The sequence below is a fragment of the Pseudorasbora parva genome, chromosome 13, assembly GCF_024679245.1.
Source record: "Pseudorasbora parva isolate DD20220531a chromosome 13, ASM2467924v1, whole genome shotgun sequence".
Taxonomy (NCBI): Eukaryota; Metazoa; Chordata; class Actinopteri; order Cypriniformes; family Gobionidae; genus Pseudorasbora; species Pseudorasbora parva.
In genome coordinates, this window is record NC_090184.1 from 13,253,355 (window position 1) to 13,279,753 (window position 26,399).

The 26,399-nt window shown below is 36.9% G+C and overlaps 1 protein-coding gene across 2 annotated transcripts in view; it reads left to right on the forward strand.

Moving 5' to 3' along the window:
- Window positions 1–26,399, forward strand: part of grk5l (G protein-coupled receptor kinase 5 like) — an 88,584-nt gene that overhangs the window by 41,017 nt on the left and 21,168 nt on the right. For both annotated transcript variants that reach the window (XM_067413209.1, XM_067413210.1), the window contains exons 2-5: window positions 11,373–11,468; window positions 13,009–13,121; window positions 24,569–24,646; window positions 24,818–24,915. In XM_067413209.1, the coding sequence (XP_067269310.1) occupies window positions 11,373–11,468; window positions 13,009–13,121; window positions 24,569–24,646; window positions 24,818–24,915 (385 nt within the window). The remainder of the gene's footprint in view (window positions 1–11,372; window positions 11,469–13,008; window positions 13,122–24,568; window positions 24,647–24,817; window positions 24,916–26,399) is intronic.

Consider the following 26,399-nt stretch of genomic DNA (forward strand, 5'->3'; position numbering starts at 1 on the left):
TGGGGGGGGACAAACAGGAAATAATTCAATGTAAATCCGAATATATAGTTAAAACTCATAATGGATACTTAAAACTCTGAATATATAAATGTAAATCCTTATAATTTATATAAATTGTAAACACTCAGTTTATACACACACATACACGCACACACATGCACACACATATACATACACACATTATGTAAACACAAAACTTTTATTTTGGATACAATTAATTGATTACCCAGCATTACTATTATCTATAATTGTAATATAATTTTAGTTTTTGGTCTTGTCATAATTTTTTACTACATTTAAATAATTTAAAACAAAGTATTAGTGAGCATCTTAAGTAACTTCGACAAGATTCTGTAGAATGTTAGTTATACAAAATATTGTATTTATTTAATAATTAGACTAATATTAATTATGCTTTCAGCCACGAAAAGAGCATAAAGGCTTCTGTTCAACAGTTTCCATTGTTTGAATTTTTAACATTTTCCTCCTTGTGTTTGGAACAACATGAGACATGAAAGTAAATGATGGAATAGTTGAGCCAAAAAGTAAAAAATACATTTTTCATTAAAGTTGGGGGCTAGCAGAATGGATTTTGGTATTATTTTAAACCATAAAAACTAAAGGTTAGTAATCGATCATAATCCATTATCAATTCATTGCTAATTTTAGACCCTCAACTAATGTAGAACATGAATTGTTTTATCTATTCAACTCAACTAGGTGTTGCAAGCAATCACTTAGGCTACTCGTTTTTCCATGACATCGCATCTGTTGAGTCAATATCAGTTATAGTCTCACCAGACCACCAACTAAAACACTTTGCAGAAAAAGAAAATAGACACTGAATCCACACGCTGAACACTGTGACGCTAAAGTGCACCATATACAGAAACTCCCATTTCCTGAGAATCTAATTTGAGGCGTTATGAAGTATACACAGCAATACAAATATAAATGCTGCACACAATAAAAATTTTAAAATTGAAACTACACTAACATTTCAGCAGCCTGGATTTTACTGTGGTGGTGTAAAATTGTTGTAAAATGGGTTGCACTTCAGTTTGTGGATTGCGGGCAATAAACAAATCCTTAATGTGACACTCACAGATGTGTGAACATAATTACTTGAACAGGTTCTACAATTTATTGTATTGTTTTATTTTACAGTTGCTCTTATAACAACTCTGTTTCCCATTATTTGAGTTGTTATATAATCTGCTTGCATTTAAGTGTAGTTAATTTGCTCTCTAAAGACTTAAACCTCTGAATCACCAAGTAAAACAATCAACAATAAAACGGCCTAAAGTTGCAATGCAGTTAGTGACGACATGGTACTGTCATGCGGGGTGTGTGTCTCTGCCGTTGCCCTCCATGTTTCTGATAGACTTACTGCAGACCGTTGTGAAGCATATTTTTATATTGTGCACAATAGGTCACATCCATAAAACGAACATGAAACAAAAGGGTGTAGTCGGAGTCTTGTGGAACAAATTAAACGGGCTCACTAATTCTTCAACATTTTTAAAAGCCTGTCTCTGACATATAATACGTCCATGCGTATGTAAGGACACAGAGTCAAATAATTGATTCCCTGTCATTCTCTCTATGGTGTGTATGTTTTACTGTATTGATCACATCGCGAGGGCACTCTATAAATGCTGGCCAAATTGCGAGGTCTATTGTTGAGGTCTACAAAGGTTACCAATAGCAGTCAAAAAACAATAGTAATGAGTTTACAAAGACCAAGTAATAACATGCTTTTTTTCAGCATCGGAGCATGCTTTTGTTTTAAATGAAACTTTTCAGTCAAATGTGTCAAATGTTTTATTGATTCAAAGAAATTGAAATAACAGTGATGTCCGTCAGTGTCTAGACCTTCTGTGTTGCCTCTTTGATTTTAAATTCTATTTAAAATGAGGAATGTGTATGACATCAAGCACATCCAATACAATTTGTGGAAATTTGCAGGGCCATCGATGGGTCACATTTTAAAACATAAATTCTGTTTTATAAAATGGGTTGGTTTTTTTTTTTTTTTTTTTCATAGCTTACATGACTTTTTTTCACTCATTCAGAGGAAATGTGACTAATATATAAGTATTATTGAAACTGGTTTTGAGAAACTGAACAATGCACTATACAAAATGTCAGTGTTGGAAAGGTTACTTTGGAAATGTAATAAGTTACAGTACAAGGTGCTCTATTTAAAATGTAATAAGTAGTGTAACTATTTCAATTACTTATAGTAATGTAATTGATTAAATTTGATTTACTTTTCTAATTTCCAACACTGGAATGCATTTTTATCATACACCATGGTGGGACCTCTCAGGTTGTGCCCTAAATGTAGCAATGTTGATGTGCAAATGTCTATTTCTCAGACGTGTGCTGCAAATTCAAACGTAGAGTCAAACAAAAGCATCAGAATAGCATCACATCACTAAAGGCCCTTTCACGCTGCGATTCCAGAAAATACACTGATAATGCGACCCGGCATTTGTTCCCGGGCCGCTAGAGTTGGTCCATTCACACTGCCAGCGAAATACCGTAATATGTATGCTTTCACACACAACCTGTAACGGTCCCGGATCGAGTTGACACGTGACATCCAGCTGTGACGTATAACGGCGAGCGATTTCAGTTTCAGCGGGGATAGTAAGGAGCTCCGTGATCTCGACTTGTGTCCAGTTTGCACACATTTCTGCATGTTTAATTTTAGTTTCTTTTGTACACGAACACTCTCTGCGTTTAAAACACCGACTAGCTCTTCTGGCACTGCAGGGTTGTATTATTGAAAAAACAAGCTCTAGGAGTCGCACGATAACTACGCACACGTTGCGGCATTAGTTTTGGCTTTTGTTCACACAGCGCTCGTCCCAGGTCAAATCCCGCAATGTTACTAGGTCCCCGACCCGGGTTCAATTCGGTAATCAATTCCAGGACGTGATTGCTTTCACACAGAAGGCGACCCGGCAATGTTCCGGGAATATTGCGGGTTCAACGTGCAGTGTGAAAGGGGCTTAAGTAGCAGGAGGCATTGTCGTGCACATCAAACACAGGCAAAGCAAACTAATTATATTATTCAACATATCCTAGCTTTTTACATAAAATACTCAGATGTAGCCCCCTTGGTAATCATTAACATTTTCAGGTAACTGTAATTTAGTGACTCCCCAACACTGAAAATGGTGCTTATACTGTTCGTAGATGAAGATACACACAAGCACCTGGCTGTGCTCTGGCCCAGAGTGTTTCATGCCATGACTGGAATTCCTGGACTCATTTTGATAATGATAACAACACAGCGAGTTTGCCAAGCACTCCTAAATGCTAAACACTGAGATCCGCTTTCCTTCATAATGTTTTCAGCTCAGCCATGTGTGTATGTGACCTGTTGACTTTTGAGGAGTAGCTCTGTAAAAGATTTGGCTAACTGTCTGATTTGTTTGGACTGAATATCTGCACTGTCATTTCGTAAATGATTAAATCTGTTTGTTCAGACAGTGTTTTCAGTAGTTTTGCCACTGGGAGAATATGAGAGTAGTTGTTGTGAAACGCGAATGAATAAAGCACTGCAGATTTCACCAATGCTCTCTTTCATCATCTCATTTCATGAAGCAAATCAGAGACCCAATAATTACAAAAAAAGCCAAAGTAATTGGTTGCTTGGATCTGATGCCTGCCGAGCCGATCTGAGCACATGCTGTATGTACAATACATTTACATAAAGCTGTGTACGCCTTGCATCCACCTAAACCTCTCCAAATAATGAGACCGGATCCTATCCCGCTTCAGTCATAAGGGTGGTGCTCTATCTTCGCTTTTCCAGCTGTAATAATAAGCAAGAGCTCCATCAAGCTCTCTAAATGTCATTCTCAGAAAATTCGATTCTTGTTTATATTACTCGGATGAGTGAGCATCAAGCCTTCTGACCTTCAGCTGTCGATCTGACTCTTCCAGTTGGCACTGAGATAGACTGAAATGAAGGAGGTTAATTACATCTCCGTTTTTTGACCCACTTTCTTCCAGGTGTTTTACGTCGTTTGATGCATTGACTTCAGCTGGCCCGTGATGCGTGCTCTGACTTGAACAGACCTCTGGCAGGATGATGTAAAGCAAACATTCTTGTCTAGTGTGATTTGGCACCTGTTATTTTTCTGTGGCAAATATGGTCACCATTACTCCTGCCGTCACTTTCCTCTGAATCTGTAACAAACATACACACACAGATTAAGGATTATGTAGGCAAGTTTTTGGCAAATATTACATTTCTTATGATCAGATCATTGCATTTGTTGCAGATGGTCTTCAGTCTTTTCCGCCTTTTTCTATTTTAGACCTCAAGCGTGTCCACAATGCGCGTATCCACTGTTTATTACACACACAGGGATGTGCAACAGCACATTTTCAAAATAGTTTTTTTCCCCCTATTTTTGTCTATTTAATTTTTTAGGGATGTGCAATATGAAAAAACTGCCAATGAAAGGTGTTAATGTGCCTAGCTAATGTAAACGAGTATATGCTTTGTGAGAGGATGTGATGTTTTATTTTTTTGTATTCTGTATTTGTGTGTTGTCTTTGTAAAAACTGCGGAACAGACAGTCCAAAACAAATTTCCCTTCGGGGACAATAAAGTATATCTTAATCTTAAAGGTGCACTATGTAGTATTTTTGCAGTAAAATATTCAAAAAGCACTAGGCCAGTGTTATATATTTTGTTCAGTTGAGTTCTTACAATATCCCAGATGTTTCCAACTATTTGTAAATTGTGAGAAAATTGCGATTTTAACCAAAGGACAGGGACGTTTCTGTCGCCTGTCAATTGCGTCATATCTGCGTTACCCTCGGTTTTGGCTTTTATTTGGCAGGAGCGCTTTACTCTTAGCAGTGTGAACAAGTGAACGCACGGAGTAACGTCATAACATCGTTTTAAACCCACTTAAATGTATCTAATATGATAAACAGAGCTCCATTACCTCAAAATCATAACCGGAAGAGCTGATCAGTGCAGGCGACCGGCGACTGTCTCCCGTCCCTTCATAATAAAAGTCCCGGTATTCGCGAGGCGGTATTTGTTTAACTCCAGCAGCTGTGCTCAGGTCTACAACACTCGGTCCTGCTCTGCTTTACACTACAGTAACGTTAATAACCGCATGCATGAACGTGATTTCTGCCTGAGTCCTATTTTCCACCGGCTGTGATGAGAAGACCACATCTCCCAAGATGCTGTGCTCACACGTTGCGTCATTAAACTACTCATTTGTTTTGAATAGGCGCCCTCCAGTGGACGGAAAGTTCCATAGTGCACCTTTAATCTCATAATAGATACTCATTGCATGTATCAAAATGAACTATTTGCAATAATGACAAATTAAATTGCTATTATTTAACCAATCGTGGCAATACAGACATGTATTTAAACTGACTGGTCAGGTTGAAGGTGTCTATATTCCGCCATGTAAATAGCGAATTTGCAATGGTGTAAGTGCTACTGGCTTTGCCCCAATCCGCTCAGCTTGTTAAAATAGGGCCTGTAATTTAATGTCAAATGAAAAACAGTACTTTTGCTGTACTTTTATGGCTTGGTTTCTATTAAACTAACAAAATGTGTTTGTGCATAAGCACTGGTAAGGGTAACATTACAAGTAACCTAAGTTACATAATCAGATTACCCACGATTTTTCACAAGTTACTAGTAAAGCAATGCATTACTTTTACAACAAAATAAAATAGCATTAGCATTTTATTTACTCTGAGGCATATTCATTTTACTTTTATTGTGAAAAGTTATTAATTTTTTTAATTAAAAAAACAAAAACAAAAACAAACAAGCCCAGCCCAGCCCACATGTGAAAAGGTAATGCAAAAGTAACATAACATAACTTCCATAAAAAGTAACTGCATGCAATTAGTTACTTTTTTAGGGACTAATGCAATATTATAACTCGTTACTTTTAAAGTTAACTTTCTCCATCACTGGTTATTAGATGCTCGCATTAAAACTGGCTTGGAAACATTTGGTAATTTTGCTACTTTTCACATGCCTTTAATGTAGATTTTATTGCAAAAATTATGATCTTAAAATTCAATCCAAATTCAATCTTAAAAAATAAATACCGCCATAAAAATACAAATTTTTAGAACAATGAAATCATCTATGAAACTATTTCAGTATTAATTTGTGTCAATTGTATGCAAATTACAAAATTAGGGGCCAGATTTACTGACCGCTTGCGCCATCGCAAACCCTCTTTTGCCAACTAAAAACTACCCCTGTCAGGATTTACCAAAGACATGCAATGAAAAATGAGTACTGAAAAAGGTGTGTACGGAGTTATTATAGCAGCTGACCTTAATGCATATGCATATGCATTTGTAGAAGTTTCCTTTTCAGATGCAAATTTTATGGGAGGAGAGTAGCCTATTTAAATTAATCATGCAAGGTGATTTACTAAGGTTTGTACTGGTATTTACTGCCATTATTTACTGAAGCATGTTTTAAACCAGACGTTAATTTGCACTTCTCTTGGTAGAATGCACTTGTTATTATGGATGTGATCCGGCTGCATCGGCGTTCTTTAATTTGCACAGAATTTTCCACTCCCATCAGCGTTTTTTTGTTTTTGTTTTTTGGAATTGCGCTCTCACACAAATTTACCCTGTTTAGTAAATCTGGCCCTTAATGTTTAGTAACATTTATCATCGTTTAGCAAATTCTCATGGGGAAAAGCCAGGCATTTCTATAGGAACCAACGCGATAAGAATTTCACTTAAAGGAGGGGTGAAACACTCAGTTTCAGTCAATCTCATGTCAATCTTGAGTACCTATAGAGTAGTATTGCATCCTTCATATCTCCAAAAAGTCTTTAGTTTTATCATATTTATAAAAGAAAGATAGGCTGTACTGAATCTTTCCAGAAAAAAGCCTGGAAGCATATCGTGTGGGCGGAGCTAAAGAATGACGAGCGCGCAGCTACTGCACGAGAGCTTCTGAAAGCTGACATCCTCAAGCGTGGAAAAGAAAACGTTACTACATCTAACCATGGCTATCAATCAGATTCAACTAATACATATATGATCCATAATCAGATCCGAAGGCTGAAATAAATTGAACAGGAGAAACAGCAGCAGCAGGACGTCCGTCTCTGTGGTATGTACTGTATTTAGTGGCCTGTCAACATTTGTGTGCGTTTACTCGTGGTTTATGATGACATGATTTGGTTTATGGACTATTGTATACGACTAAACCTTAGCAGTAGCAAGCAAAACGGTTTTGCACGTCAGATAGTGTATAAAAAAACAATGGAGTAACTTTAGCGCATTTGAATGAAGAAGCACGCTTTGTGAGAACGCCCCCTAGCCTAGCTTTATGTTTGGGTGGTTTTACAATAAACAAACTGACAAATTAGTCAGCTAGACAAATGTATTTAAACACACACCATACATTGCATGCTTCATTGATAAATTAACTAACGTTATACACGATCGTGTTGTTTACTGATGTTTACTTATGCAATGATAGCCAACAACAGACATTTAAAGCAGTTTTACTCACTGCCTGCTTCCAAAGCAGGACCGTGAACCTTTATCGCTGGGACCGATCCGTCAAAAACACACTTCTTTTTGATTTGGTGAAGTCCTGTGACAGCAGAGACCGTGGAGATCCACTATTGCGACTCCACCGAAGTGTGATGTGACGCTTCTTGTCATTTCTGCGTTCAAATTGGTTCAAATGCAGCGCTGCCTTCCCAGAATGCTGTGCGGGCGCATTAAAGTCGTTTGATGTCACCCATAGGAATAAAGTGGAGCGCGGCGCAACATAAGTGTTGCACGGACGTGTGAATCTGCACCTTGAGAGCAGTGTTTATGGGCGTGCATTTGCTCTTTCGCCTCAGTCACGCGCGCGCACCCTTCCGGGACAAGAGCCCGTATGGCCCATACAAGGACCTTCCGCTTTGTCGACGTCAAGCCGACCCATACTCGGCAAAAACTCTCCGAAACTTGTGAGGAACCGGAAGGATTATTTTTGACACAGAAATACTCCATCAAAAGTCCAGCTTAGTGTTTGAAACTTTGTCTATGTTTAGGATGGGAATCCAAGTCTTTAACAGTGTAAAAAGCTCAGTATGCATGAAACAGCATTTCACCCCCCCTTTAAGGGTGAAATGGGTTGGTCACACAAATTCGCTGTGTTAACCAACAGAAAGCTTTGTTGTTTTAAAATTTCTCAGTTTCATCTGTTTGATGATGAAAGACACGCACAAGTATTCACTCTTAAACGAAAAATAACATACAGAATTATGCCAAACTGTTCGTCAAATATCCTCATAAATTAAAGTCTTAAATAAACGCAGAGTTGTGAGAGAAAATGGGATGCGTGTAAGATGTGCAGCAGCGGCAGATCTTAAAGTGACAGCAGCCACTAATTCTCTCTTGTTAATTAAAGAACAAAGATAACCGAGAACATTATTCACTGCCCTTGAACTTTTTTGTAGCTTTAATACGGATTAATCTATATTTAATTGATCATTTATGCAGTGTAGACTGATATAACTTTATTCAATTTCTGTATATTTCATGGGTACATGAATGGCATTTATGTAGTTATGTAGTTTAAGTAAATTACATTTATTATGGTTTTGTGTGAGGATTGTTTTAAGTTTACTTAAATTAAAAGTTGTTATATTTTTGAAGTGTAATAAAAAAAATGGATGGCTTTCATTTGCACTGTAATGTTGAATGGCTATAATTAATGTTTAAAACTGAAGAAAAAAATCTGTTTCATAAGCCCCTTACACACTGCATGTCGGACCCGCAATATTCCCAGAACATTGCCGGGTCGCCTTCTGTGTGAAAGCAACCACGTCCCAGAATTGCTTACTGAATTGAACCCGGGTCGGGGACCTAGTAACATTGCGGGGTTCTATCCGGGACGAGCGCTGTGTGAACAAAAGCCAAAACTAATGCCGCAACGTGTGCGTAGTTATCGTGCGACTCCTAGAGCTTGTTTTTTCAATAATACAACCCTGCAGTGCCAGAAGAGCTAGTCGGTGTTTTAAACGCAGAGAGTGTTCGTGTACAAAAGAAACTAAAATTAAACATGCAGAAATGTGCGCAAACTGGACACAAGTCGAGACCACAAAGCTCCTTACTATCCGCGCTGAAGCTGAGATCGCTCGCCATTATACGTCACAGCCGGATGTCACGTGTCAACTCGATCCGGGACCGTTACGGGTTGTGTGTGAAAGCACACATATTACGGTATTTCGCTGGCAGTGTGAATGGACCAAATCTAGCGGCCCGGGAACAAATGCCGGGTCGCATTATCTGTGTATTTGCCGGAATCGCAGCGTGAAAGGAGCTATAGAGACACCAGTACTAGAAGCTTAGTATCAGTGATACTGGCTTTCATTCATAAAAAAATGCCAAGTATTTAAAATATAGGCTACTGTCTTTGTTTTGTGTTTTGTGTTACTTTTTTTTTTTTTTCTTGTTGTATTTTTTATAATCGTATTAAAACATAATGGTTTTTTGAAATGCAATTAATCACAGGAAAAAAAATTATTTTTTTATTTTTATCGATTTACAGCGTAAATTAAAAAAGTGTGTTTATAATTATTCATGGATCATTCAATCCATTATAAGGTGCATTACAAGACATAATTAATGTGTTAAAAAAAATTGTATAATGCATTTCAAATAAAGCTTTTAAGTGAAGTGTTACCAAATATTCCAATAGTTTTGTACACGTTTTCATGGTTCATTGCTTTTAAAAAAATTGTTGAGAGAGAGAGAGAGAGAGAGAGAGAGAGAGAGAGAGAGAGAGAGAGAGAGAGAGAGAGAGAGAGAGAGAGAGAGAGAGAGAGAGAGAGAGAGAGAGAGAGAGAGAGAGAGAGAGAGAGAGAGAGAGAGAGAGAGAAATCACCCTGCCAAGTATGACCAATTTACTGTAACATTCCTCTCATATTTATTTATGGTGGCTGAGTCTGGCTAGTACTAACATCCCTTCAAAAATCCTGCCGTTTGGTGGGAAAGGATTAGATTTTTGGCATCTCATGAGCCAGTGGCTCCTAATTAGTAAGGCCTGTCATGTACGTGAGATGAATGTCTTTAAAGACCGGTCTTGGGCTTTAACTACCCTGGTTGTTTGTGTTTGGAAACATTCAGCATTATTCACAATGCTGGAATGGTCAAACGCTCAATTCCCATTCCAGAGTTGGAGCACCACACAGCGAATTCTCCATGAATTTTATCCAGAGTGAGAGGAGCGATAAAGGGCACTTTTGTATCTGTAGCAGAAGCTGCTCTGTTTTTTGGCCTCTATAAGTTTAAATGTTTCAAAAGGCAAACGGTTATTGCAGAGCGTGACACAGTTTGTTGTAAAAGCTCCCCTTTTCTCTTGGGAGGGAATGCATATTTTTGACCTGTGTTGACGTCAGAAATGACACACTCGTTTTAACTAGAGCTTACTTACTCTCAGGCTGAGAGACCAGATGCTGACATGTTTTATTACACCGCACATGTTCAAAGTCACAAGGAGATTTCATGAGGTTCAAAGCTAATTAGCGGTCACATAAAGTATCCTGGCATTTAAAGACAGCATGAAACGGCATTCGCAAAATCTGCATGTTCAATTGGATATCAACTCCTATTCGTTGTGATTTGATTTGTATTTGAAGTGTGTGATATGTTATTATTGGCTAACCTTTCCCATGCATATTTATTAACCATGTAAATCCTGACATTTTAATAGAAAAGTTTATTAAACCTGCGTTATTTTGTTGAGTATTATGTAGGCTTTTATAGCTCATATAGTATGATATAGGAGATTTGCAATTTATTGCAGATGTTATTTATATATGCATGGACAAAAAGTAAGAGTTCTTATAGCTTGTAATTGCTTGTAATATTTAAATGCATATATCGTTATATATCTTTGTTTTATCAAAGCGCTGTAGTTATAATAGTGTATAATAGTTATATTATTTAATAGTTATATATATTCTGTGTCAAAAATAGTTATACATTTTCATCCTGAAAAATTAATAACAAAATAAAAGTATTTCCTTTTTGCCGATAAATCTTTACTGATTTTTATAAAGGCATGTGAACCACAACTTGAAGGGGGGCATTTTTGCAATTATACTAAAAGTTATTTTTCCTGCTAAAAAAGTATAAACTATCAAGGCATGTTGTAGATGTTCTATAGCAGGGTTAAAGTTTTGATCATGGTGATAATTTTAGAGGGCGTAGAATCTTGGATATGAAATATGATACAGCAGGCTTTATAGGGTTACTATATATTTTTTTTTTTTTACTATTTTTTTCCCCCATTGATGTTGATACAAAATTTGTCTTTTTTCCCTGTCTAGGTGGAGGAGGAAAACGGAAAGGAAGGAGTAAAAAATGGAGAGAGATTCTTCGTTTTCCTCATATCAGTCAGTGCACAGAATTGAGCAAAACCATCGGTAAAGTATCGACTCTCAACTTGTCTTGTTCATGAACTTCCTGTTATTTTCATGCTCCTTGTCAGCTGTGGTGCTCTCCTGGCCAATTTCCCCTAACTATGATGTAATTTTGCTGTTCAGCATTGTTTAGTCATCTCTGAGTTTTACATTGAGTTTTTACTTTACAAATACAGACTTGGCCGATTTGCACTGGATTAAGATCACAGACATTCTCTGCAATTATTACAAATCACCAGAGGTCTCCAGTTAATACTAGTCCTGTGCGAATAGTGCTATACTTGTACTTTTATCCCAAACAAATGTTTTTAAAAATGTTAAATGCACAATTTCTACAGCTACACTGTAAAAAAAATGTATCTGTAAAATTACGGAAAAAGTACTGCCAGCTTATTACCTGCACATTATCCAGTCATTTCCTTTAACTCTAATAAAACGCAATGAAGTCCAAAATTCTAAAAAAATACAAGTAAAACGCCTGTAAAAAATACAGAACATTCTGTCAAATTAATACAGTATATTGTGCCTGTATTTTTACTGATTTTTGTCTACAGATGAACTATTTCAATTGTTTAACAGTAACAACTTGCCTTAAGTTACCCTAGCAATTTGTTTACATTTTTTAAAATGGTTAAATACTATTATAATTTAAAATAACTGTTTTCTGTTTGAATATATTTCTAATTGAAATTTATTCCTGTGACCCCAAATCTGTATTTCCAGCGTCATTAGTCCAGTCTTCAGTATCACATGATCCTTCAGAAATTATTCTAAATATTCTTATTTGCTGTTTAAAGAAGATCTTATTATTATCAGTGTTGAAAACAGTTGTGCTGCTTAATATTTTTGTGTAAACATGATTCTTTTTTTAAGGATTCTTTCTTCAAAAGAGCAGCATTTATTTGAAATGGAAACTTTTTGTAACATTATAAATCCCTTTACTGTCACTCTTAATCAATTGAATGCATCCTTGATTAATAAAAGTATTAATTTCTTTCAAAAACACAAATCTAACTGACCCCAAACAGTTTTGTATATTATAAAGCAGAATTATAAATGTATAAAGTTAAGTATTTCGACATTTTAAAGTAATTCATTTAGCTGGATAAATGATGTGCATATGTTTTGCACTAACATGCTGGTATATCACATTCCAATACTTGCATGTTAATACATACTTAAAGAGACAGTTCACCACCCCCCAAATAATGTAAATAATGTAATGTACTCATCTTCAGATTATTTTAAACCTCTATGACTTTCTTTAATCTGCATATTATTTTTACGGACTGTTTTGTCCCTGCAATAAAAGTCAATGATGTTCAAAACAACATTGGAACCAGCTGCCTTTCACTGTATTGACAAATTATCATCTTTTCCACAATTTTCACAAAAGTTTTTTTTTATTTTTCTTTAAAAGTATCTGCTTTCCATTTAGCAGCAGAGTACACCTTTTTCATGGTATATCAAAGTCACTATCAATCACTGTTGCATATCACCACAGCACATTTTTGTAAAGTTTTGCTTTTGTTTCATGTCTCAGACCGGGACTACTTCAGCCTGTGTGAGAAGCAGCCCATTGGGAGGCTTCTGTTCCGCCTTTACTGTGAGACCCGACCGGAGATGCAGCGATGCATCCAACTTCTGGACGCCATGGTACGTCAGGCCACGCATACACACATCTCCAACGCTCAAAGCACCTAATGAATATATAATATAGATCATCAAAACAGCTTTTAGTTGCTGGTCCTTTTAAGCGGTTCATCTTCTTTCTATATCTTGCCCGCTTAAATTCTCTCAGGATTCTCTTTAACCCCTCCACCAATGTTCCACTGGCCTGGACAACATGCCTCCCACATGACTAGCTTGGCTATTATGGAATAAAGCCCAAAATATCAGTACCGGCATGTGGTCACTGAATGAGGCCATTGTCTGGTCTTTCCAACACCCCTATAGACCCCAAACTGTCTGAACCCCTGGAACCTGAACCCATGACAGGAAGTCACCATCATAAAACATGGGGCAGTATATTTGTGCTTTTTTTTTGGACATGGAAAAGGTGTTCATCTTGTTTATTGAGTCTTGGAACTTTCGCTTCCTCATTTTAACAAAAAAACATTGTGCCATGTGGCCGTGTAACTGAATAGCAGACATGTTCATATTAACATGAATGTCTAAAAAAGTCTGAAAAACAAAATGTCCTAAACATAAAAGCATCATACAATCGTCTTTGGGTTAACAGAGATGGGCCGCATCCGAAATCGCATACTTGCCTACTATAAAGTTGGTGGTGATAAACAGCATGTATGTCCAAATTCACTGTACTCAAAAGTAGGCAAATAAATACCAGTATGAATATTTCTGATGAGATTCTGATTCTGAAGTGTGCATACAATGGCCACTTTACTATCCCATGAGGCCACAGGATTTATGAATGGCAGTGAAGCGATGTAACTGACCTGGAAGGTCACCTGACTATGACATCATGGTGAATGTAGTTTGTCCGGATTACATTTATACTGAATTGAACATACTCTTTTAGCAGTTGTGAAGTAATTATTTATCCAAAAAAAGTACCTACTCAAGAGAGTACGCAATTTCTGACACGGCCATGGTCTTATTATTGGGAGATATGAGGGTCAATGGCTTTAACATTGGAGAAAGCGTAAAGGCCAACTAGGATCACGTGTGCCTTGATAACCAAACTAACTATTAACTAAACACCTTGACATCATTGCATTTCTTTCAGACTTGTGGGACAGTCAATCACTGTTTTGCAGATACCATACAAATTAATGATAAGTGCCTTAAACTGAATCCTACATGCTGCAAAATAGTTTGTGACTGGTTTATAAAACAGCATTTTTTTGGTGTAAACTCTAAACATTTGCTTTAATAGAACATCCATTTTAATGGAAAACTTGCTAAAGATTAGCTGATAGGCTGGTGAATCATTAAATGATAAGCTGTTTTCCCACAAAAGCATCCATTAAAAAAATTCCTCTAATCTCCTTCCCTGCATTTCATTACATTTTCATCCCTCTTTTATTTGAATAGCGCTTTTCACAATACATCGTTTCAAAACAGCTTTACAGAAAATGCATGTTTCTACAATTTAGAGTAATCTATTATCAGAGGTGACTGTGTCAAAAGAATATCCATATGTCAGAAATGCACAGTTTTAAGATAATAAAAATCATGCATTTAGCTAACATCATGTATTCATTTACGCAGAAGCAATGAGCTTGTTAAAGTCATCAGTAGCAGTTTTGGTATTGGTGATACTGCCATTCATTAATAGTACATATAAAAGATTCCTGTTTGACACTGTGAAGCTGCTTTGACACAATCGTGATTGTAAAAGCGCTATATAAATAAATAAAAAAAGATTTCAGCAAATATTTAACCATCTTAATGTTGTTTCTACATTAATTTAGAGATTTGCGTAAAATTATGTATTACAGTATTACAAAATGTATTACAGATTTTAGTGTTAGGAGTGATTCATTGCATTTAGTTCATTTTTTTAATAGATTGAATTCATTACTTTTTTGTGTTTTGTGTGCGTGTGTGTTTTCGTGTTATTTTAGAAATTAAAAATGGCTATCATTAAAGGTGCATATATGAACACTTATTTCCATTGAAATAAATCATAATAGTTCCTTGTTTGGAGAATTTACCTTTGGGTGTATCTCACAGAGAACGGTAAAGTTGTGCTTTACCCCAAATAATATTTTGCCTGAAGTAAATAAAGCTTATTTTAGAGTCGTGAGAAGAAAAAAAAACGCAATTCCTATTACTTTAGTGCCAAAAAAATAAATAAAATACTATCAATCTGAAGTTTGTGGTCTGTAACATTTTTAAAACTGTTTTTGAAAGAAGTCTCTTGTGCTCTTATATCGAAAATGTTTGTGTTGCTTAATATTTTTGTGTGACTGTCACAAAAATCTTACTGACCCCAAATTTTTGGACAGTAGTACACGTTGTACTACATGTATATGTTATAGTGTGCAGATTTTAATGAAAAAAATTGTTGTATGAGAACAGAATAACTTGTAATATCGCATTACATATGAAAATAAATAATGAAAACAACTACAAACAAACTCAGAAATAAAGCACCCAGAGAATATGGTAGTGAGAATCAGGATAAAATTGAATGCATTGTCATGAAAAATAAAATAAAAAACAATGTAAGAAAAAAATAATCCCCTGAAGAACCCCCCCCCCCCCCCTCTCTCGCTATATATATATTTATGTATATATGTATATTGATAGATAGATAATAATGTCAATACTTGTTTTGATTTACAGGGTAAAATACTCTGCATACTTTTGGCTTTGTGAGATTTAGCCATTTAAACTGTATTCTAAAGAAGAAAAAGTGCCCTTTATGACCTGACGTACATCAAAATGAGTTCTGGATTCTGCTTTGCATGGCAAATTGAATGTAAACCGAGATGCACTGAACTGAAAATACTTAAATGTGTTTGATGCATGTACGCATATGTTCTGCCGGCAGCAAGTGTGCATGTTTGTGCGAGCCACCATAAGGAAAGAGCCCGGGGGGGGTTTTGAGGCCTGCTCTGACGTCAGAAGGTAGCGGGATCTCAATTGTTGTGGCGAGTTAGACGGCACTGTCTGTGTCTGCTCTGTGTGAGATCTCTGTGTGTGAGACAGAAGGAAAGAAGCGCAAGAACTTTATTGTGAGAAACCTCCTCACACGTTATTTAGGTTTTAGTGTACACAAAGACAAATGAAATGTGTATGCCGCTGACCTTTTTGGTCCGGGTTTTGTTTTTCCATCTCGGTGAAGGCGGAATAGTCTGATGTTATCTCATACATCAGATTGGCCGAGTTCCCCTGTGTCAGAGGCAGCCCACCATTTGTTTTAGCCTGGTAGCTCTACTGTACCATTCAGAGCTGCTGACGTAGGTCTGTTCTCAAACCACTATTATGATTGGATCTCGCTCTCTCTCTCTCTGTATATGTGTGTGTGCTCCTTGTAAACCCTATGTTATATGGACAAAATTACCCCACATTGATGGTAATATCTGAAATCCTTGTCCTTGTGGGGAATTTTTTTGGGCCCCAAGGTAAACAGCTTATGATCATGCTAAGTAGTTTTTTGGCAACGTATGCAGAAAGAGTTCTGTGATGGGTAGGTTTAGGGGATATAATATACAGGTTGTACGGTATTAAAATCGTTATATCTTTGGAAAGTCCCCATAAAACATGCAAACCCAACGTGTGTGTGTGTGTGTGTGTGTGTGTGTGTGTGTGTGTGTGTGTGTGTGTGTGGTGTGATCGTGAGTGTTTGTATTTGCTGCCTTTTTCCATGCGGTGACCTTTAACATGCAGGCATAGCAAATTCCCCTTTAAATTCCATAATTTCCCATTCAAAAGATGGCAGCGAAAGCAGAATTTAAGCTGTGTCCCCTTTCCTAATGTCACTGTCATCTACAACACTATAAAAATGTTTTCTGGGTTCAGTACAGATTTAACTTCAACCAACAGCATTTGTGGTACGATAACTGCAAAAAATAACAGTGGCACGTAGCCAGTAAAAATTACTGTTCCAGTAAAGTGCTCACAATGGAAGTACTTGAAGCCAGGGAATAAACATAACAATAAACATTGTTTTACAAGTATAGCCACAAGCAGTGCTTGACATTAACTTTTTTGCTCGCCAGCCACTGTGGCTAGTGGTTTTCCAAAGTTACTAGCCGCTCAGCATTTTCACTTACCACAATTTTGACATCAAAACCTTGGGAAAAACTGCCATATAGATCTTTCTATATTTTCTCATAATTGGCAGTAGGTATATTAGGCTGCTGTCACTTTAATACCAGACACACAGATCTATTATACTGTTACAAATCCATTTTCTTTCTTTTCTGTTTCTTAAGTGAAACCTGCCTAGACCGGCATTTTTTGTATTTTACTGCTAAAGTGCAATAAACTGTGAAAAATAACTCAATTTAGTACTGAGAGGTGGCTTTATGTGCACACACTTTGGGTATGAGCACATAAACTGTAGGAATTAGTACAATTATGCAAAATATAATTTCATATATTTAAGTATCAATACGTATTTAAAAAATCTATATTTTTGACAACACAAGACTCTTTGCAGCCCAGTTAAGTTCCTCCACACCAAACTTGCTCATCCATGTCTTTACGGACCTTGCTTTGTCCACTGGTGTGCAGTAATTTTGGAACAGGAAGGGTTCATTCCCATGCTCTCAGTACATTCCCATGAGCACCGTGGCACTGTACGTTCGACTGATTGCACCTTATCTATGCATCATTTTTTTAATTCTTTTTATAACTGTTAAGTTTACCTTTGTTCTTTTCTTTGGTTATCATCATTTTATTATTTTTAATTATCTGCATACAACTGTATACAACTGTTTCTATTTTTATTTTTATACATTGTATTCTTTTTCTTATTCATTTGTTATCCCTATTTTAATTCCTTTCTATGTCAAGCACTTTGAATTGCCATGAAATGTGCTATATAAATAAACTTGCCTTGCCTTGCCTTACTGTTCCCACAAAGTTGGGAGCATGAAAATGTCCAAAATATCTTGGTATGCTAAAGCATTGTGTTCTTTTCACTCAAATGTAGGGGCCAAGCCCAACCCCTGAAAAATAACCCCACACTATAATGCCCCCTCCACCAAACTTTGCTTATGGCACAGTGCAGTCAGGCAAGTACCGTTCTCCTGGCAACCGCCAAACCCTGACGCGTCCAGTGGACTGCCAGACAGAAAAGCATGATTCGTCACTCCAGAGAACACGTCTCTACTGTTTTAGAGTCCAGTGGCGGCATGCTTAATACCACTGCAGCTGCTCATCAATGGAAGCCCATTCCATTGAAGCTGTTTTTGCATGGTTCTTGAGCTAATCTGAAGGCCACACACAGTTTGGAGGTCTCTTGTTAGTAGTTACTGACTCTGCAGAAAGTTGGAGACTTCTGTGCACTTGTGCACTCAGCATGCACTGACCCTGCTCTATGATTTTACATGGACTACCACGTAATGCCGCTTCCACTTTGTTATAATTCCACTAACAGTTGAATTTGAAATATTTAGTAGTGAGGAAATTTCATGAATGGATTTATTGCACAGGTGGCAAATGTTTGTAGAAGCGTCTGAATGCGAAGTGCTTGATTTTATAAACCTGTGGCCATGGCCATGTCAAAATGGGAAAGAAAGGTGATTTAAGCAATTTTGAGCGTGGCATGGGTGTTGGTGCCAGACGGGCCAGTCTGAGTATTTCACAATCTGCTCAGTTACTGGGATTTTCATGCACAACCATTTCTAGGGTTTACAAAGAATGCTGTGAAAAGGGAAAAACATCCAGTATGCGGCAGTCCTGTGGGCGAAAATGCCTTGTTGATGCTAGAGGTCAGAGGAGAATGGGCCGACTTATTCAAGCTAATAGAAGAGCAACTTTGACTGAAATAACCACTCGTTACGAGGTATCCAGCAAAGCATTTGTGAAGCTTGAGGCGGATGGACTACAACAGCAAAAGACCCCCCTGGGTACCACTCATCTCCACTACAAATAGGAAAAAGAGGCTACAATTTGCACAAGCTCACCAAATTTGGACAGTTGAAGACTGGAAAAATTTTGCCTGGTCTGATGAGTTTCAATTTCTGTTGAGACATTCAGATGATAGTCAGAATTTGCCATAAACAGAATGAGAACATGGATTCTTCCAGCAGGATTATGCACCATGTCACAAAGCTTGAATGATTTCAAATTGGTTTCTTGAACATGGCAATGAGTTCAGTGTACTAAAATAGGCCCCACAGTCAACAGATCTCAACCCAATAGAGCATCTTTGGGATTTCGTGGAACGGGAGCTTCGTGTCCTGGATGTGCATCCCACAAATCTCCATCAACTGCAAGATTGTCCTATCCTATCAATATGGGCAAACATTTCTAAAGAATGCTTTCAGCACCTTGTTGAATCAATGTCACGTAGAATTAAGGCAGTTCTGAAGGCGAAAGGGGGTCAAACACAGTATTAGTATGGTGTTCCTAATAATCCTTTAGGTGAGTGTGTGTATAATATGTATATATATATATATATATATATATATACAGTCTTGTTCAAAATAATAGCAGTACAATGTGACTAACCAGAATAATCAAGGTTTTTAGTATATTTTTTATTGCTACGTGGCAAACAAGTTACCAGTAGGTTCAGTAGATTGTCAGAAAACAAATGAGACCCAGCATTCATGATATGCACGCTCTTAAGGCTGTGCAATTGGGCAATTAGTTGAAAGGGGTGTGTTCAAAAAAATAGCAGTGTCTACCTTTGACTGTACAAACTCAAAACTATTTTGTACAAACATTTTTTTTTTCTGGGATTTAGCAATCCTGTGAATCACTAAACTAATATTTAGTTGTATGACCACAGTTTTTTAAAACTGCTTGACATCTGTGTGGCATGGAGTCAACCAACTTGTGGCACCTCTCAGCTGTTATTCCACTCCATGATTCTTTAACAACATTCCACAATTCATTCACATTTCTTGGTTTTGCTTCAGAAACAGCATTTTTGATATCACCCCACAAGTTCTCAATTTTATTAAGGTCTGGAGATTGGTCTGGCCACTCCATAACATTAATTTTGTTGGTTTGGAACCAAGACTTTGCCCGTTTACTAGTGTGTTTTGGGTCATTGTCTTGTTGAAACGACCGTTTCAAGGGCATGTCCTCTTCAGCATAGGGCAACATGACCTCTTCAAGTATTTTAACATATGCAAACTGATCCATGATCCCTGGTATGCGATAAATAGGCCCAACACCATAGTAGGAGAAACATGCCCATATCATGATGCTTGCACCTCCATGCTTCACTGTCTTCACTGTGTACTGTGGCTTGAATTCAGAGTTTGGGGGTCGTCTCACAAACTGCCTGTGGCCCTTGGACCCAAAAAGAACAATTTTACTCTCATCAGTCCACAAAATGTTCCTCCATTTCTCTTTAGGCCAGTTGATGTGTTCTTTGGCAAATTGTAACCTCTTCTGCATATGCCTTTTTTTTAACAGAGGGACTTTGCGGGGGATTCTTGAAAATAGATTAGCTTCACACAGACGTCTTCTAACTGTCACAGTACTTACAGGTAACTCCAGACTGTCTTTGATCATCCTGGAGGTGATCATTGGCTGAGCCTTTGCCATTCTGGTTATTCTTCTATCCATTTTGATGGTTGTCTTCCGTTTTCTTCCACGTCTCTCTGGTTTTGCTCTCCATTTTAAGGCATTGGAGATCATTTTAGCTGAACAGCCTATCATTTTTTGCACCTCTTTATAGGTTTTCCCCTCTCTAATCAACTTTTTAATCAAAGTACGCTGTTCTTCTGAACAATGTCTTGAACGACCCATTTTCCTCAGCTTTCAAATGCATGTTCAACAAGTGTTGGCTTCATCCTTAAATAGGGGCCACCTGATTCACACCTGTTTCTTCACAAAATTGATGACCTCAGTGATTGAATGCCACACTGCTATTTTTTTGAACACACCCCTTTCAACTAATTCAACTAATTGCCCAATTGCACAGCCTTAAGAGCGTGCATATCATGAATGCTGGGTCTCATTTGTTTTCTGAGAATCTACTGAACCTACTGGTAACTTGTTTGCCACGTAGCAATAAAAAAAATACGAAAAACCTTGATTATTCTGGTTAGTCACATTGTACTGCTATTATTTTGAACAAGACTGTATATATATATATATATATATATAAAATACAAAAGTATTGGTATATAACAATATTATTATATTATCATAATAATAACAAAAATTATACTAACATTCAAAAGTTTGTGGTCAGTAGTCTCTGCTGCTCACAAAGGCTGGATTTATTTAATCAAAAATAAAGTAAAAACTGTATTATTGTAAAAGAAGTATTATAATTAAAATGTCTGTTTTCTATTTTAATTTATTTTAAAATGTAATTTATTCATTTGGTTTAATTTTCAGCATCATTACTCCAGTCTTCAGTGTCACATGATCCTTCAGAAATCATTCTAATATGCTGATTTGCTGCTTAAAAAACATTTATGATAATCAGCAATGTTGAAAACAGTTGTACTGCTTAATATTTTTGTCTTGTGATAACATTATTCCAGGATTCTTGACTTGACTTTCAATTTATTGCCTCCTTGATGATTTTTTTCTTTCTTTCGATAAATGTGTTATGCAAGCATGTTTGAGCTTCCACAATGAATACAACTAGTTGAAATTATTTCAATAGAACTTGACTTCTATTAAACTATGAACATTCCATGTAACATTCTTTTCTTCGCCACTACTCAAGGCAATCTTCCACTGAAAGAGTTGCCAAATGTGTTAAGTGGAATGGAAATCATTCTGTATGTGTCGAGGCACAGTATGCACTCTCTCTCTCTCTCAAACACGCACACACACACACACACACAGTCCCCCACTATGTAATGACGTTCAATGTATTTAGTGACGCTGCTGGGCTGTGCTGTGGCGCTCCAGGACCTTATGGAATCCTGCCGTGTTGACTGGCTGGTTACCAAGCAACCTGAAGTCACACGGTGGGCTTCATGAAGCATGTGTGTGCGGTTGTGAAGCATATGTGTATATTCCTTTCGTACTCTACAGCAGGACCGTGTGACGTGAGTGCGGACACGTGATTTGTGTGACAACCTATTTGTGGGTACATATGCTTCGTTGTGGGTGCGAGATCATGTGTGTATGTGTTTACATCATTCAGGATGGAACTGAGAGGGGGGCAGGTGGTCATGGAGAGTCTTGCGTAATGGGATCCACAGAGCACGAGGGCTGGAGAGTGTGTTGATGAGGGTGTCATCAAGTATTACCCCCCATACCACACACACACAGGCTCATTTACGGCCCTAAGGGAAAGGACGTGCCAGACTGTGGAGCTCATTCATTGTGTAATCACTCGCAGACTCAATTACATGATGCCTCTTCCACATTCAGAATATAGAATCGGATACCGTCAGTAATGGTGAACTCACTGGATGTAGTTTCTTTTTTCCAGTGTTGAATAAGTGATATGAGTTTACTGAATACTCTCTGTCTGACTCGGTTTCATTAGTCTTCATTACTCATTTTTGAGTATCGGCACAAAGTCTGATCCACATTAGTCTCATGTGACTAGATCTTTGAGGTCTGGTCCACGTTGCAGCTTATAATGACCATAGAAAACCTACTTGGACAGGAGGAAATTGTCTTGCATACATTATAATGTGACTTACCACAGTTGTTGTACATACTTTGAGTTCTGAAATGGATTATACTATAGGCCCTGTTTACACCTGGTAAGACATTTTGGTCGATCAAATCACAATCGGACGACTCTGAATACGGGTGTAAACGGGGTCTAAAACATTTTGAGCTTTTGACCACTTCCAAAGGTAGTCAAAAATGCATTAGAAAAGTTTCGCAGTGTAAACGAGCATGTGGTCGAATGTCTTCGAACGGCTGCAAAAGACCCCGTTCTCTGCCTGAAGCGCGCTAGCCAGACGGGTTTGAAGCTGTTGACTGGAGACCCAAGTTTGGATCGAAGACGAAAAACGTACCAAGCACAGTGTTCTCTTGCTATTTCTGACTTCTAAAACACACCCTCCCTGTGTTTGGCGTGGTCTATCAAGAATGTGTCTCCCTCGTCTACTTGTGATCCAATTGACCAAAACGCATCTTAATATCAGGTGTAAACAGGGCCTCTAAAATAACGGCACAGCATTTTATATTGGATACCCCCTACAAATTCTGTTGCTGCACCCCTAGTAATAAAGCAACTTTAATTTATATTATAGTTTTGATTAATTTTAGTACTTAAACTTCAACTAATTAGAAATAATGTCTTGACAACAAAGCAAAATAAAATAAGTTGAAGTATTTCATCTTAAATGTATATTTTATTGTTGCTTTATTTGAATTTACAAAAACGAATGTTAATATTTTATGTTTGTTTTAGTTAACGATAGTTATTATTTAATGTATTATTGCTGAATTAATGGTTCACTCAAAAAAATTATGATTCTGTCATCATTTACTTGCTGTTCCAAACCTAACTTTCTTTATTCTATGGATCGCAAATGAAGATATTTGGAAGAATGTTTCAGTTTTTGTCCATTCTATGTAAGTCAGTGAGGTCAAAAATAATGGCTTTCATTGAATCGGAAAACAAACAAACATGCAAAAACATGTTTTAAAATTTCAAAGTGTCATTATGGTTATATAAATTGGAAATAACTGAGAGTGAAGTGTGTATAATTCTGTTCAAATCAGTTTGATCTTAAAGGTATAGTTCACCCAACAATGAAAATGTCATCATTTACTCACCCCCAAACACAAAAGAAGATATTTTGAAGAATGCCGGTAACCAAACAGTTAGGCCTGATTGATTTCCATAGTATTTTTTTCAATAAGTCAATGGGGCCCATCAACTTCAAAAGCAAGTCAAGTCAACTTTATTTAGTGCTTTTTACAATTCCAATTATTTCCAAGCAGCTTCACGGTGTTAAACAGGAAAATAATGCAACAGAATTTGATTCGGCTGTACAGCTGCTCTGGAGAAAACAGTGATGTCATCTAGCTAATTTCAGTTGTCATATAGCAACAAAGTGTGCAGATCAGTAATTTAGTTGATAATATGAGTTTATTTAGTTTAGTAATTCAATTTATTTGGATATTTAGTTGAATATTTAGTGTCCCCCCCTGAGCAAGCCACCCATGTATACTTGAGGGTGAGTAAATGATAAATACATTTTTGGGTGAACCATCCCTTTAATGGTATGAAACTTAGGATCACAGGAAGAGCTCAGAACTTGTAAACCCATTTATTTTTCTCAGTGGACGACTTAAATTAAAAACCTGATCTCCCTGAGCCCCAGAAACTGCAGTTTGGCATTTTTATGTGCAATATACATTAGACTGGCTCCTGAGGCTAGCTAATATTTCATTAACTTCTAAATTAATTGGATTGAGTCATAAGATATCATTTATATTTTATGTCGTGGCTTGTTTGTCTCAATGTTCAGTAGTTGATAAAAGTAGTTTATTTTCATCTGGTCATTTAGGAGGACTACGAGGTGGCACCAGATGAGAAGAGGAAGAGCCGAGGAGATGAGATCATCAAGAAGTTTCTCACCAAGCAGGTGTGATTTGGTTTAACTTTACTGCGCATGTGCGTGTGCCTGTGTGTGTGTGTGTGTGTGTGTGTGTGTGTGTGTGTGTGCGTGCGTGCGTGCGTGCGTGTGTGTGTGTGGTTTTGGATCTTAAATGTCCCAGTGGGCATCAGTAATCAGAGCATGTTGTTTCTCTGACAGTCCTCTGAGTGTGTGGATGTTGCTGAAGGTCTTGCTGAAAGATGCAGAGAAAATCTAGAACTGAGCCCCTGCAAGGAGATCTTCAGTGACTGTCGACAGTAAGATAATTGCAAATACGCTTGTACACACCTGGACCTCTTAAACTAAGGAAATGCAAATATTTTAACCTTGGCCCCAACTGTTCTTGTTAAAGATATCTTGTGGTATTTTTTTAAGATTTGTATTAAATAATATGTATATAGATTAAATATTATATAAATTAAAACTTATTATACAATGGTTTTATATTAGTTAGTATACTTGCACTATTTGCTAAAGATATGTTCTTCAGCAGTGATGAGAAGTATACTACAGTTTAGACGTTTCTAATGCTCACCAAGGCTGCATTTATTTGATCAACTATACCACTAAAACAGAATTATGAAATACTATTACAATTATTCTAATTTAATATATTTTAAAATGTAAAGTCTTCAGTGTCAAATTTAGAAATTATAATTCAGAACCATTTCTTATCATTTTCAATGATATCAATCTTTTTTTTTTTTTTTTTAAACCATGATTCATTTTTTCTGGATGGATAAAAAATACAAAGAACATTATCTGAAATGGAAATCCTTTGCCAGAAATAAAACTAATATCTTTGAAAAAAGATCTACTTCTAACTGTAGCGTATGTAATAAGCATTGCCATAAGTGGGCACATGCTGTAACTGTCATTTGGGGCAAAATTAGCCCCAGATACACTGATCTGGCCACCTTTCACATACTGACTGTACTTTTTTCAATATAAATCTAATGTTGCATACTATATAGAAAAGACAGTCTGCAGATTTAAGGGTTGTGTAGTTTTTCTAGGATATTGCTCATTTTACAAAAAAATGTATCCCTAAAGTAACACACATTGCTTCTGGTTGCATTTTTTGTCAAGTTTAAGGGATAGTTCACCCAAAAAGTAAAATTATCTCAATTTACTCACCCTCCAATCATCCTAGGTGTATATGACATTCTTCTTTCAGACTAATTCAGTCAGAGTTATATAAAAAAAAGTCCTGGCTCTTTCCAGCTTTAAAATGGCAGTAAATGGTAGCCCAAAATTTGAAAATCAAAAAAGTGTATCCACCATTATAAAATTAATTCACACGGCTCCGGGGGCTTTTGAAGATATTTTTTTAAAGAAAAATATCCATATTTAATGGATATAAAGTAAAAAGTCTAGCTTCTGGCGGACCACCTTCCATATTCACCTCATGAAAAAAATTTAACTCCTCTCGCAGATCAAAACACTTACACTATGTCCAGCATCATTGCCAGTTATGCTTTTTTCCGTAAGTAGAATATGGAAGCCAGTCTGCCGGAAGCTAGATATTTTACTTCATAACGTGTTAAATATGGATATTTTTCTTACGAAAATCCATCGATTCACTTCAAAAGGCCTTTATCAACGTGGAGTACTTTTATAATGGATGGATACAGTTTTTTGGGCTTCAGATTTTGGGCTGCCATTATAAAGCTTGGAAGAGCCAGGACATTTTTTTAAATATCTCTTCTCGTCTTTTTTTGTGATTTTTTTCGTCAATGTG